At 67.5% G+C, this 11,003-nt stretch overlaps 2 protein-coding genes across 8 annotated transcripts in view; both read left to right on the forward strand.

Moving 5' to 3' along the window:
- The window catches only part of EWSR1 (EWS RNA binding protein 1), a 21,810-nt gene extending 20,838 nt beyond the window's left edge, over window positions 1–972 (forward strand). For all 4 annotated transcript variants that reach the window (XM_053959162.1, XM_053959163.1, XM_053959164.1 and 1 more), the window contains 2 exons: window positions 111–384; window positions 611–972. In XM_053959162.1, the coding sequence (XP_053815137.1) occupies window positions 111–384; window positions 611–650 (314 nt within the window). In that variant the 3' untranslated portion in view covers window positions 651–972. The remainder of the gene's footprint in view (window positions 1–110; window positions 385–610) is intronic.
- On the forward strand, window positions 963–10,751 carry GAS2L1 (growth arrest specific 2 like 1). 4 transcript variants are annotated; one of them, XM_053959157.1, is made up of 6 exons: window positions 963–1,040; window positions 2,911–3,601; window positions 6,107–6,214; window positions 6,409–6,505; window positions 7,253–7,529; window positions 8,948–10,751. In XM_053959157.1, the coding sequence occupies exons 2-6, from the start codon at window positions 2,921–2,923 to the stop codon at window positions 9,960–9,962; spliced, it is 2,178 nt and encodes a 725-aa protein (XP_053815132.1). In that variant the 5' UTR covers window positions 963–1,040; window positions 2,911–2,920; the 3' UTR covers window positions 9,963–10,751. The 4 variants fall into 4 exon arrangements, with proteins under 4 accessions (XP_053815132.1, XP_053815136.1, XP_053815134.1 ...); XM_053959161.1 differs by having other exon boundaries at window positions 2,911–3,565; XM_053959159.1 differs by lacking the exon at window positions 963–1,040 and adding an exon at window positions 1,571–1,647.
- The last annotated feature ends 252 nt before the right edge of the window (window positions 10,752–11,003 follow it).

Here is an 11,003-nt window from a genome sequence, read left to right on the forward strand (position 1 = left end):
CTCCCAGCCTTTCTCCTGCTGCTCCTGCCAGAGCTGGGACCGTGGGGCGGGGAACACGGCAGCGGGATGTGCTCCTTGGGGTCACTGCCAGGGTCTCTCCTCCTGCACAGGCGGTGACCGCGGCCGAGGCGGCCCCGGGGGGATGCGAGGCGGGCGCGGCGGGGGCCTCATGGACCGAGGGGGGCCCGGCGGGATGTTCCGAGGCGGCCGCGGCGGAGACCGAGGGGGATTCCGAGGCGGCCGGGGCATGGACCGGGGCGGCTACGGAGGAGGCGGCCGGAGAGGAGGAGGAGGAGGCGGCCCCGGGGGACCCCCCGGACCCCTGATGGAGCAGATGGGAGGAGGAGGCAGAGGACGACGCGGAGGGCCGGGAAAGATGGACAAGTATGGATGGAGGGCGGGGCAGAGAGTGATGGGAGGGGACACTGGGGAGGGGGAGACCCTGATGGGGACAAGGTGGGGGGCAGCTGGGGTGGGACAGAGGGGTGGAGGGGCAAGGGGGTGAATGGTGGGGGGGTGGGTGGGATGGGTGGCAGGGTGTGTGGGTGGGGGGTTAACCCAGGGAGGGCTCCTGGACCCCACGACTGACCCCTGTCCCCCCGGCCCACAGGGGCGAACACCGCCAGGATCGCCGAGACCGGCCCTACTAACGCCGCCCCCCCAGAGCCGCATTTACTACCAGATTTATTTTTTAAACCAGAAAAAAAAATGTTTTAAATTTATAATTCCATATTTATAATGTTGGCCACAACATTATGAGTCCTCCTTGTCTGTACTTTAGTATTTTTCACCGTTTGTGGAGAAACATTAAAACCAAGTTCAACGGTAGCGTGATGAATTCTTTCTTCCCCCCCTTCCCCGAAAATAAAACCGGTTGTTTAACGCGCCCCCGCCCCCCCTCCCCGCCTGTAACGCTGTGAACGGTTGTGACGGTTGTTTTTTTAAATAAAATTCCCGCTGTTTGTAACCGCACCATTGCTGGCCTTTCTTGAGAGCACCCCTGGGAGCCGGGGGGGCGCGGCCCCCGGGCCCGGGCCGGGGTAGGATGGGATGCAGGGGAGGGACGGAGCCGCCCGGTGCATCCCGCTGTGCCTCAGTTTCCCCACAGGGTGTGAATTCCGGGGAAGGGAGGAGGAGGCAGATCAATGGAAGCGGGGAGCCACACCCGGGCGGGGGTGGGGGGATGTCACCGAGTGTCGCTATGTGTCACCCCCGTGCCTCCCCCGTCTCCGTGCCGCCCCCCGGCCGTGCCCCCCGGCCGTGTTTGCCTGTGCTCCTCCCCCCGGCCGTGTCTGTGTCCCCCCTCTCCGGGCCATGCCCCTGTGTCCCCCCCCCGCCGTGTCCGTGCCCGTGTCCCCCCCGCGCCCGTCCCCGCCCGCCGCCGCCGCCGCCCCCGTCCCGGCCCTTTCTGGGCCGCCTCCAACTTCCCGGCCGGGGCGCGGCGGCGGCGGCGGCGGCTCCGCGGGGCTGCGGCGGCCGAGCCTCGTTGGGCGCCCCCCGGGCCCCCCCCGGCCGCCCCCCGGGCCGCTGCCGGCGGCCGATGGCGGCGGGGGCCGCGGCGGGGCCCCCCCGGCGCTGGGAGCCGCGGCCCGGCCCGCCGCGGGGAGCGGGCCCGGCCCGGCCGTAGCGGAGCGCGGAGCGGCGGCGGTGAGTGCGGCCGGGGGGGTCGGCGGGTGGCCCTGGGCCCTGTGTCCCCCCCCCCCGCACCGTGTCCCCGCAGGTGCGGATCCCCTCCCGCCGCCCCCGGTGGATCGCCCCGCAATAGGGACCCCACCGCCCAGAGGGACCCCCCAGGCCGAGACAGAGACACCCCCAGAGATGGACAGCCGCCCCCCAGGGGACAGGGGGACCCCCGATACGGACACTCCTGAGCACGGACACCCCCTTCCGAGGGTAGGGACCCCCCCGGCAGAGACACCCCCCCCCCCGAGGGGAAGGGACCCTCCATCCCCGAGGGAAGGACACCCCGCGACAGGGACACCCCCTCCCCGGGGGAAAGGGTCACCCCCCAACAGGATCCCCCACTCGCGAGGGATGGGGACCACCCCCCAACAGAGTCCGCCCATCCCCGAGGGTAGCAGTGCCCCCCCCCAAGGTGAGGGGACCCTCCCCAGGGTGGGGGACACCCCGTCAGCAGCAGGGACACCCCGGGGGCAGGATCCCCCTCCCAGGGTGTGGGGCTGGGCTGGGGGTGGCAGTGGAGGTCACGGGGGCCCCCGGGAGGGGGTGACCCCTCTGCTGAGCCATCGCTGGCTCCTGTACCCCCACCCCAGGTCAGGGACAGCCGGGGGGCCTCCCCCAGGTGCAGCCCCCACCCTATGGCTGAATGCTGGAGACCCCAATCCCCCAATCCCCCCACCCCATGCAGCCCCTCAGGGCTGACCCCCACCAGGGTAAAGGGGGGCTCCCTGCCCCTGGCACTGCCATCCCTCGGGGTGTCACCTGCTCCCAGGGTGGGGACGCCGCGGTGAGGACAACACCATGACTGGGCAGCTTTTAGGGCGGGGTTGGGGTGGGATGTCCCCTCTCTGCCACAGCCCCACCGAGGGGTGGGCACAGGTGACAAGGGACTCTTTAACCTGGGGGGGCGGAGGGGTCACAGGATGAGGGGACACGGAGTGGGGGGCATGGAGGATGGGGACACACATGGCGGAGGGCCATGAGGTGAGGGGACATGGGCTGTGGGGGGGGACACGTGGGGTGGAGGGACAGGGAGTGGGGGTGCTGCAGGTCCTGGCAGGGATCAGGCAGGTCCCAGAGGGGTGGTGGTGGCACTGGGTCACCACTCCTGCCCATAGGCAACGTGTGGAGGAAACTGAGGCACGGAGGAGTCACCGAGGTTGGTGGGTGGTTTGGGGGGGGCTTTGGGGGGTTTCCTGCCCATAGCAGCCCCCCTTGTCCCCCCCGCAGGCAGCTTGCCATGGCCGACCCTAGCCACATCCAGTCGGCCGCCTCCAAGAGCATCCGCCCCTTCCGCTCCAGCGAGGAGTACCTGGAGGCCATGAAGGAGGATCTGGCCGAGTGGTTCAACACCCTCTACGACCTGGACATCCAGGTGGACACCTTCCTGGAGAGCCTGGAGACGGGATGTCACCTCTGCCGCCATGCCAACAACGTCAACCGCACCGCCCTGGACTTCCAGGAGCGGCACCCCGAGGCGGCCGCGCGCATGCGGGTGCCCCAGAACGAGGTGGTCTTCCAGGCCAAGAACGTGGTGCCCGGCTCCTTCATCGCCCGGGATAACGTCTCCAACTTCATCCAGTGGTGCCGGCAGGACCTGGGCATCCAGGACGTGCTCATGTTCGAGACCAACGACCTGGTGCTGAAAAAGAACGAGAAGAACTTTGTCCTCTGCCTGCTGGAGGTGGCCAGGAGGGGCTCCAAGTTTGGGATGCTGGCCCCCATGCTGATCCAAATGGAGGAGGAGATCGAGGAGGAGATGAGGGACCAAATGGCCGACGGCGCGCTGGGCTCGCGCCGGGAGAGCCGGGACCCCCAGGCGGGCGCCTACCCCAGCCGGGCCCGGCCCATCACCCTGTGCGACCTCAAGAACCTGGACGAGCTGGTGAGACACGCGCTCCCCTGGGAGCCCTGTGCCTGGGTGAGGGCCCCGCTGGCCACCCAGCGCGCTGGGCCGCGGCCAGGGCCTCGCTGGCCACCCAGCGGGCGCTCGGTGGTCTGTGGGAGGTCCTGCCCATCCACCCAACGGGGAGCTCCGTGGTTCATGGGAGATCCCCTCTGTCCACCCAACAGGGTGCCTTCTGTCTCCTGGGAGGTCCTGCCTGTCCACCCAGTGGTCACTCCGAGGTCACTAGGAGGTCCCACCTGTCTCTGTCCACCCACCGAGGTCCATGGGGGGGTCCCACCCATCTCTTTGGCCCCCAGGAGTCCTCTCTGTGTCTGTGGCCCCTGGGAGGTCCTGTCTGTGTCCCCCATGGGGTGCTCCATGATCCGTGGGAGCTCCCACCTGTCCACGCAGCAAGGCATTCTGTGGTCCCTGGCAGGTCCCACCTGTCCCTGTGACCCCCAGGAAGCCCTTCCTGGCCATCCAACAGGGCACTCTGTGGTCCAGGGGAGGTCCCACGTGTCCCTGTGACCCCTGGGAGGTCCTTCTGCCCACCCTATGGTCCATAGGATGTGCTCCACCCGCACATCCCAGCTCTCCATGGCTACGGGAGCTCCTCTCCACCCACCCAGGCTCGCGTGGAGCCTCCTGACTCCAGGGGGGGTTATTTCGGTGGCTGTGACCAGAATCACAGTGGGGACACAGGTGTCACCTGCGCCCTGCCACCTGCTCCCCGCGAGGGGGTGACTCGCAGTGGTCCCCACCCCAGGACTCCTCCTCCCCTCCTCGGGGCTGCTGTCCCCAGGGACGGACGTGGGGACATCCCGGCTGCTCGCAGCCACAATTTGGGGTGTCAGAAGGGGGTGCAGGGACCCCCCCGGGCCGGGAGCTCAGGACGGATTAAAGCCGGGTGCGGGATCCGTCCCGCGGTGAGGCAGCGGATTAATCCGGGACGGGGGGGACACGGGGGGGACAGGGGGGCTCTGCCCTCCCCTGACTCCCTAAGCCTTTTTTTAATTGAAACCCCAATTCCCCATTAAGTCCCTCATTAAAGAGCATCCTGACCCCACCCCCTCCGCCCCGGGCCGCTTCAGGGGGGCCCCCCCGTGGCTGTTGCCCCCCCAAGCCCCCCTGGCCGGGCGCTGCCAGCCCCGGCTGCATTTTTCCGGGCTGCGTAATTCCTCGCCATCGGCTTTTATGGGCAGCGCCAGCGCCGGGGAGGAGCCTGGCAGAGCAAGATCCGGCCCCCCTCATCCCCAGGTGCCCCCCCAGGGTGGCAGCAGGGTCACGACCCCCCCCCCCCACACTGCAGCCCCCTCCCTACTCCCCACTCCGTGACTCAGTTTCCCCAGCTGGGGCTATCCGTGTCACCCGGATGGGAACCGGAGCGACCACATCCTTCCTTCCTCTCACCGCTGTGATGGGCACAGCTGCAGGAAGACCCCCCCCAAAAATCGCGGGATTATTGAAGAAACCCCAAATTTCGGGGCGAGGCGGCGCCGTGTCCCCCCCAGCCCCGGGCCGGGGCAGGATGCGGCCGCGTCCCCGCGTCCCCCCGTGGCTCCCGGTTTAATCCCTGACGTCAGCCCGGGAGATAGAGCCGGCAGCTGGCAGCCAGGGGACCGCGGCACTGCCCGGCCACCCCACAGCCCTGGGGGTCCCCTGGCCGGCCCCCAAATCCTCCCGCTCCACTTCTCCCTGTGCCAGACCTTCAAGTTTAGGAGGGAGGCAAAAAAAAAAACCCGGGATTTCCCCCATTTCTGTAGATGGATGTAGGTCCTGCCCCATGGTGGGGATTTAGGGGCGGATCCCCCGTGGTTCAGCATTAGTGGGGTGGGGGATGTTTTGTGCCCACACCCGGGGGTCCCGGGGCGGGTGGACCCCAAATGAAGAGAGTTGTGCCCGTTCTCAGCCTGCCGGCGGTGCCCAGCCATGGGAGGAGACCCCGGCCCCGCTGCACCCGAGCCCACCCAGCTGCTCCCCGTGGAGGAGGAGAGCTGCCAGCATGGGGGGCACACAGAGCCCCTCCATGTGTGCCAGTCTGAGGGGCTGCCCCTATAATGGGTCCCACATTGACCCTACGGGGGGGGTTGTGACCCACTGGTCCTATAATGGAGGGTCCATGACTCACCAGCCCTATAACGGGGTTTTGTGCCTCACCGACCCTACAGCAGGGGTTTCTGTGCCCACCAGCCCTATAGTGGAGGGTCCATGCCCCACCAGCCCTATAACAGGGTTTATGCTCACTGACCCTGTAGTGGGGCATCTGTGCCCACCAGCCCTATAACTGGGGTCCCCACTGGCCCTATAGCAGGGGGTGTGCACCTACTGATCCTATAACAGGGGTCTGTGCCCCTCCGACCCTACGGGGGGTTCTATGCCCACCGGCCCTATAGTGGGGGGGGGTCTATGCCCTGCTGTGCCCCAGCAGCTCTGTAATGGGGGTCTATGCCCCACCGGCCCTATAGGCGAGTTCTGGACGCCACCGACCCTATAGCAGGGCGTCCACGCCCCGCTGACCGCTCCCCTCTGTGCCGGCAGGTGCGGGAGATCCTGGGCTGCTGCTCCTGCCCCTCGCAGTTCCCCATGGTCAAGGTCTCGGAGGGGAAGTACAAAGTGGGCGACTCCAACACGCTCATCTTCGTCCGAGTAAGAGCCGCCACCCCATTGTCCCCCCCCGACCCCACTGTCCCCCCATTACACCGGGACCCTCCACCCTCCTCCTTCCCTCGCTCCCAGGGAAGGTGGGTGGGGTCCAGAGCCGGATTTCCTGCCCGCGCCGGGGGCCTGGGGTGGCTTTGGTGGCCCTTTGGGAGCCGGCAGGGTGACAGCGCTGCCCGCAGGTGCTGCGGAGCCACGTCATGGTGCGCGTGGGCGGCGGCTGGGACACACTGGAACATTACCTGGACAAGCACGACCCGTGCCGCTGTGCTGCCCTCTGTGAGTGTCACCCACAGCCAGTGCCCCCCGCCTCGGCACGCTCCTGGCTCAGGGCTTCCTGTGGGCTTCCATTCCCTGCCTCTCCAAGGGTTCTGTCCCTGGATTCTCCCTGGGCCCCCCTTCCCTGGTTCTCTGTGGGGTTTTGTTCCCTGATTTTCTCTGAGGTTCCATTCCCTGGTTCTCCATAGGGTTCCAGTCCCTGGTTCTCTATGGGGTTTTGTTCCCTGATTTTCTCTGAGGTTCTGTTCCCTGGTTCTCCATGGGTTCTGTTCCCAGATTCTCCCTGGGGCTGCATTCCCTGGTTCTCCATAGGTTCCGTTCCTGGATTCTCCCTGGGGCCCCTTTCCCTGGTTCTCCATGGGGCTTTGTTCCCTATCTGCTGTGGGGTTCCATTCCCTGGCTCTCCTTGGAACACTGTTGCTGATTTTCCATGGGGCTCCATTCCCTGATTTTCTGTGGGGTTCTGTTCCCTGTTTCCCCATAGGTTCCATTCCCTGGTTCCCCATGGGGCTCCATCCGCTGTCTCTCCGTAGGGTTTCAGTTCCTGATTTTCCGTGGGGCTCCCTTCCCTGGGGCTGGGCTCCTCAGGGCACTGATCCGGCTGGAAGGGGGAAAAGGGAGGGGTTTTCCCCAGATTCCCGAGGTGTTCACCACCTCCGGGAATAGCCCGGCTGGAAAATCGGGGTGCTGGGAGGAGAGGGGGGTGCTGAGCGCTGTCCCCGCTGACCTCCCCCCTGTCCCTTCCAGCTCACCGCCTGCCCCAGCCCCGCATCCCGGGCATGTCCCCCCAAAAAGCAGCTCCCGGCACCTCCTCGTCCCGCGCCTCCAGCCCCAGCACCCCCCGGCGCCCCCGGCCCGCCGGGCCCCCCCCGGCCGGGGCGGAGCGGGAGCGGGGCCCCCAGCCCCGGGGGGACCCCCCGAAGCCCCCCAGGCAGGAGGGTTTGCCCCCCCGCGGGGGTGCCCCCCCCCGCTCCGGCAGCCCCTCCAGGAGCCCCGCGGAGCCGCGGGGAGCGGGGACGCTCAGGTACGGCCTCCCCGGCGGCTGGGGGGACCCCAAAACTGCGCCGAGACCCCGCGGCAAGGGCTCAGCCCCACGGAGGGGACGGGGAGAACGGGGGCGTTAACGGGGAAAACACGGGGGGGCGATGGGGGGAACAGTGGGGGGTACTGGGGTGCAGTGGGGTAACTGGGCTGAATTGGGGGATGCAATGGGGAGCACTGGGGAGATCGTGGGGGACAGTGGGGGGCAGTGAGGGGGAAATGGGATCATTGGGGCGGCAGTGGGGGGGTGAAAGGAGGAGCAAATGGGGAATCATTGGGGCAGTGGGAGGTACTAGAGGGTGAATTGGGGGTGCACTGGGGGGTGCAATGCAGGAACGGGGTTCAATGGGGAAATCATGGGGGGACAGTGAGCGGTACTGAGGGGGCAGTGGGGGCGAATTTGGGGTGAAATGGGGGTGCAGTAGGAAAGAATGGAGGAATTGGGGTGCAGTTAGGGAAGGTAGGGGAGGAGAAATGCAGGATGAAAATGGGGGTTCGGTGTGGGGACATGGGGGGCTGTGGGGACAGACAGTGGGGCACTGGGAGGTGATGGGTGGGGGAAGGGGGGGCAGTGGGAGGGGATCAATGGAGGGGAATAGTGGGGACAGCAGGGGGAGGGAAGGGGGGCTGCAAGGGGGAAATGGGGTGTGTGGTGGGGGATATGGGATTTCGTGGGGGTTCAGTGGAGGGAAGCAATGGGGGCAGTAGGGGTTCACTGGGGTGCAATGGGGGAACAAGTGGGAATGGGGGGTGGAATGAAGGGGCAGTAGGGGAAATGGGGGTCCAGTGGGGTGTGAAATGGAGGGGGATGGGATTGGCAGTGGGGGGAATGTGGGGTGCCATGGGGGAGTTCAGAGGAGGGAGGCAGTGGGTGTGCAATGGGGGAAATGGGGTTTAATGGGGGGACTATGGGGTGCAGTGGGTGGGGGCTGAGGGGGGAGAATGAGTGTGGAATGGGAGAAATCAGTGGGGGACAGTGGGGAGGGAAATGGGGTTCTGGGGAGTGCGGTGAGGAGGAATGGGCAGTGAAGGGGTTGAATGGGGGGTTCAGTGGGGGGGTTAAATGGGGGGGCAAGGGGAAGGGAAATGGGGTTCAGTAGTGGGAATGTGGGGTTCGGCGGGGGTGCAGTGAGGATGGAAATGGGGTTTAAGGGGGGAATGTGGGGTGCAGTGAGGTGGAATTGGGGTAAAGGGGGAAAAATGAACGGGCGCAATGGGGAGGGAAATGGGGTGCAATGGAAAGAACTTGGGGTGCCATAGGGGAGAATGGGCAGGGTTCAGTGAGGAGGGGTGCAATGGGGGCATCAGTGGGTTGGTTCATGGAGGCTTTGCATTGGGGGGTGCCCTGGGGGGGGACACCAGGGTGCTCATTCCCCCCCTCTCTCCCCCGCCGCCCCCCAGGCCGCGCGCTCCCGCTCGCTCCCGGCGCTGCTCGGGCGACAGCGACTCCTCGGCCACCAACGCGCAGAGCGGCCCCCGCCGCCCCCCGGCCCGCCGGGACCCCGCGGACCCCCCCGCTCCGGGCTCCCCCCGCACCCCCCGCGCCTCCCGCAGCCCCGGGCGCGGCCCCGCGCCGCTGCTGCTCATCCGCCGCCGGCCCGACGGGCAGCACTCGTGGGCACGGGCAGAGTCCCCCGCGGCCGGGGCCGGTCCCGCGGGGAGCCCCGGGGGGCGGCGCGACCCCCGGCCCGGCCCCGGGGACCCCGAGGAGCTGGCGCGGAGGCTGCGGGCCCCGCGCTGGCTGGAGCCCGGGCAGGAGCAGCGGCTGTTCCAGCGGCTGGAGGAGGAATTCCTGGCCAACACGCGGCTGCTGGAGCAGCTGGGGGACACGGAGAGCCCCCCCCCCGCGCCCCCCGCCACCGCTGACTCGGCCTATTGCTCCTCGTCATCCTCGTCTTCCTCCCTGAACGTCTTCGCCAAGCACGGGCTGCCCGCCGAGGACGGGCGGCGGGGCGGGAGCAGCGATGGGAACAACAACGGGAACAACGGCGGGTGCCCCCCGCTGCCGGCCAACCCCACCCTGGCAGATGCGAGGCGCCGCTCCACCTTCTCCAGCTCCTCCGACGAGAGCTGCTGCTTCCCGGCCTCCTGGGAGAACCGGGAGAGCGCGGGGAACCCCGGCTCCGACACCGACTGGGCCACCGGCGACGACGAGCTGATAGAGATGGAGGAGAGCCCCGGGCCGGGGGTCCCCGCGCCCCCGCCGCGGCCCTGGGCCAAGCCCCGGCTGGACACGCAGCCCCACAAGGCGCCCTCCCGGATCCCCACGCCCCGGGGGTACGGGGCGGGCGCCCACCGGGCCCCGAACGGCAGCCCCAGGGCCTGGGGGGCTCTGCAGAGCGTCCCCTCCTCCCTCCTGGAGCCCCCCTGGGCCCCGCGGGAGCGCGAGGGGCTGGAGGAGAACGCGTGGCCGTGAGGGGCCGATGGCCATGGCAGCTCCTGGCAGCCCCTGGGGACGTCCCCGAGCTGCTGGGGAGGGTGGAGGTGGCACCTGAGTGGAGACGCCCGGCCCGCTGATGGCCACAGAGCTGGGGGGGCCAGGACCTCTTCACGTGGTGACTGTTGGCATTGGGGTGGGCCCTGCAAGGAGCCCCCAGCCGGGCCCAAAGGGTGCCAGGGTGTCCCCATGCCCTGGGGAGCAGCTCCACAGGAGGGGCCGGCGTGCAGTCAGGGCAGTGGTGGCCAGAGCAGAGCTGGCAGTGGGGCTGGAGAGCAGCCAGTTCTTCTCTTCCTGGGCTCTTCATCTCTCCTCATTCTTCTCCACTTGTTCTCCTTATCTTGACCTTCTCGTCTTCTCCTCCTCCTCTTGCTATTCTTGTCATCCTCCTCCTCATCTTCTCTCTCCTCTCTTCCTTTGGGCTGCCTTCTCCTTGTCTTTCCTCCTCTTGGCCTTCGCATCCTTTTCCCTCATCATCTTCTCTTCTTGACCTTCCCCTCTTTTCTTCTTGGCCTCATCATCATCACCTCCTTGGCCACTTTCTCATCTCTCCTCTCCAGTCTCTCTTCTCTCCACCCCTGAGAGGACTTGGGCACATGCAGTTTGTCACAAGCCCCATTTCAGGGCAAGAGGAGGTCACTCTTCCCTCTCCAGCCCCCAGCTGGCCACAGCACTGCTCACAGCTCGTGTTGATGTCCCTAGGGTGGGACAGGGCTGTGCCCCCACCCCTGCATGTCCTCTCCAGCCAGTAAAGACCAACGGAGCTGAGCCCACCATGTCTGGTCATCTGTGCAGGGGGATTGAGACCCCCAGAACCAAGGGAGGGAGGCTCTGGGGGTCCCAGGAGGGGTGGGAGCAGTGAAGAGCTGGGCTGAGGCCGAGTCCCAATGTCCTGTACCCCATTACAGCCACTGGGAGCCCTCCAGAGGGTGACCCTGGAGCCCAAAGTGCCCCGTGGCCAGGGACCTGCACCTCAGGGCTGCTGGCCCAGGGGGACACGGCAGGTTGTGGGGCACCAGG

Source organism: Vidua chalybeata, chromosome 18 (genome assembly GCF_026979565.1).
Source record: "Vidua chalybeata isolate OUT-0048 chromosome 18, bVidCha1 merged haplotype, whole genome shotgun sequence".
Taxonomy (NCBI): domain Eukaryota; kingdom Metazoa; phylum Chordata; class Aves; order Passeriformes; family Viduidae; genus Vidua; species Vidua chalybeata.

Excerpts from the sequence above, each read along its gene's own strand:
- GAS2L1 (XM_053959157.1), top strand. The coding sequence starts at position 2,921 with ATGGCCGACCCTAGCCACATCCAGTCGGCCGCCTCCAAGAGCATCCGC. Across the intron at positions 3,602-6,106 it reads CCTGGGAGCCCTGTGCCTGG|GTGCGGGAGATCCTGGGCTG; the intron begins GTGAGGGCCCCG and ends CTGTGCCGGCAG. Across the intron at positions 7,530-8,947 it reads CGGGGAGCGGGGACGCTCAG|GCCGCGCGCTCCCGCTCGCT; the intron begins GTACGGCCTCCC and ends GCCGCCCCCCAG.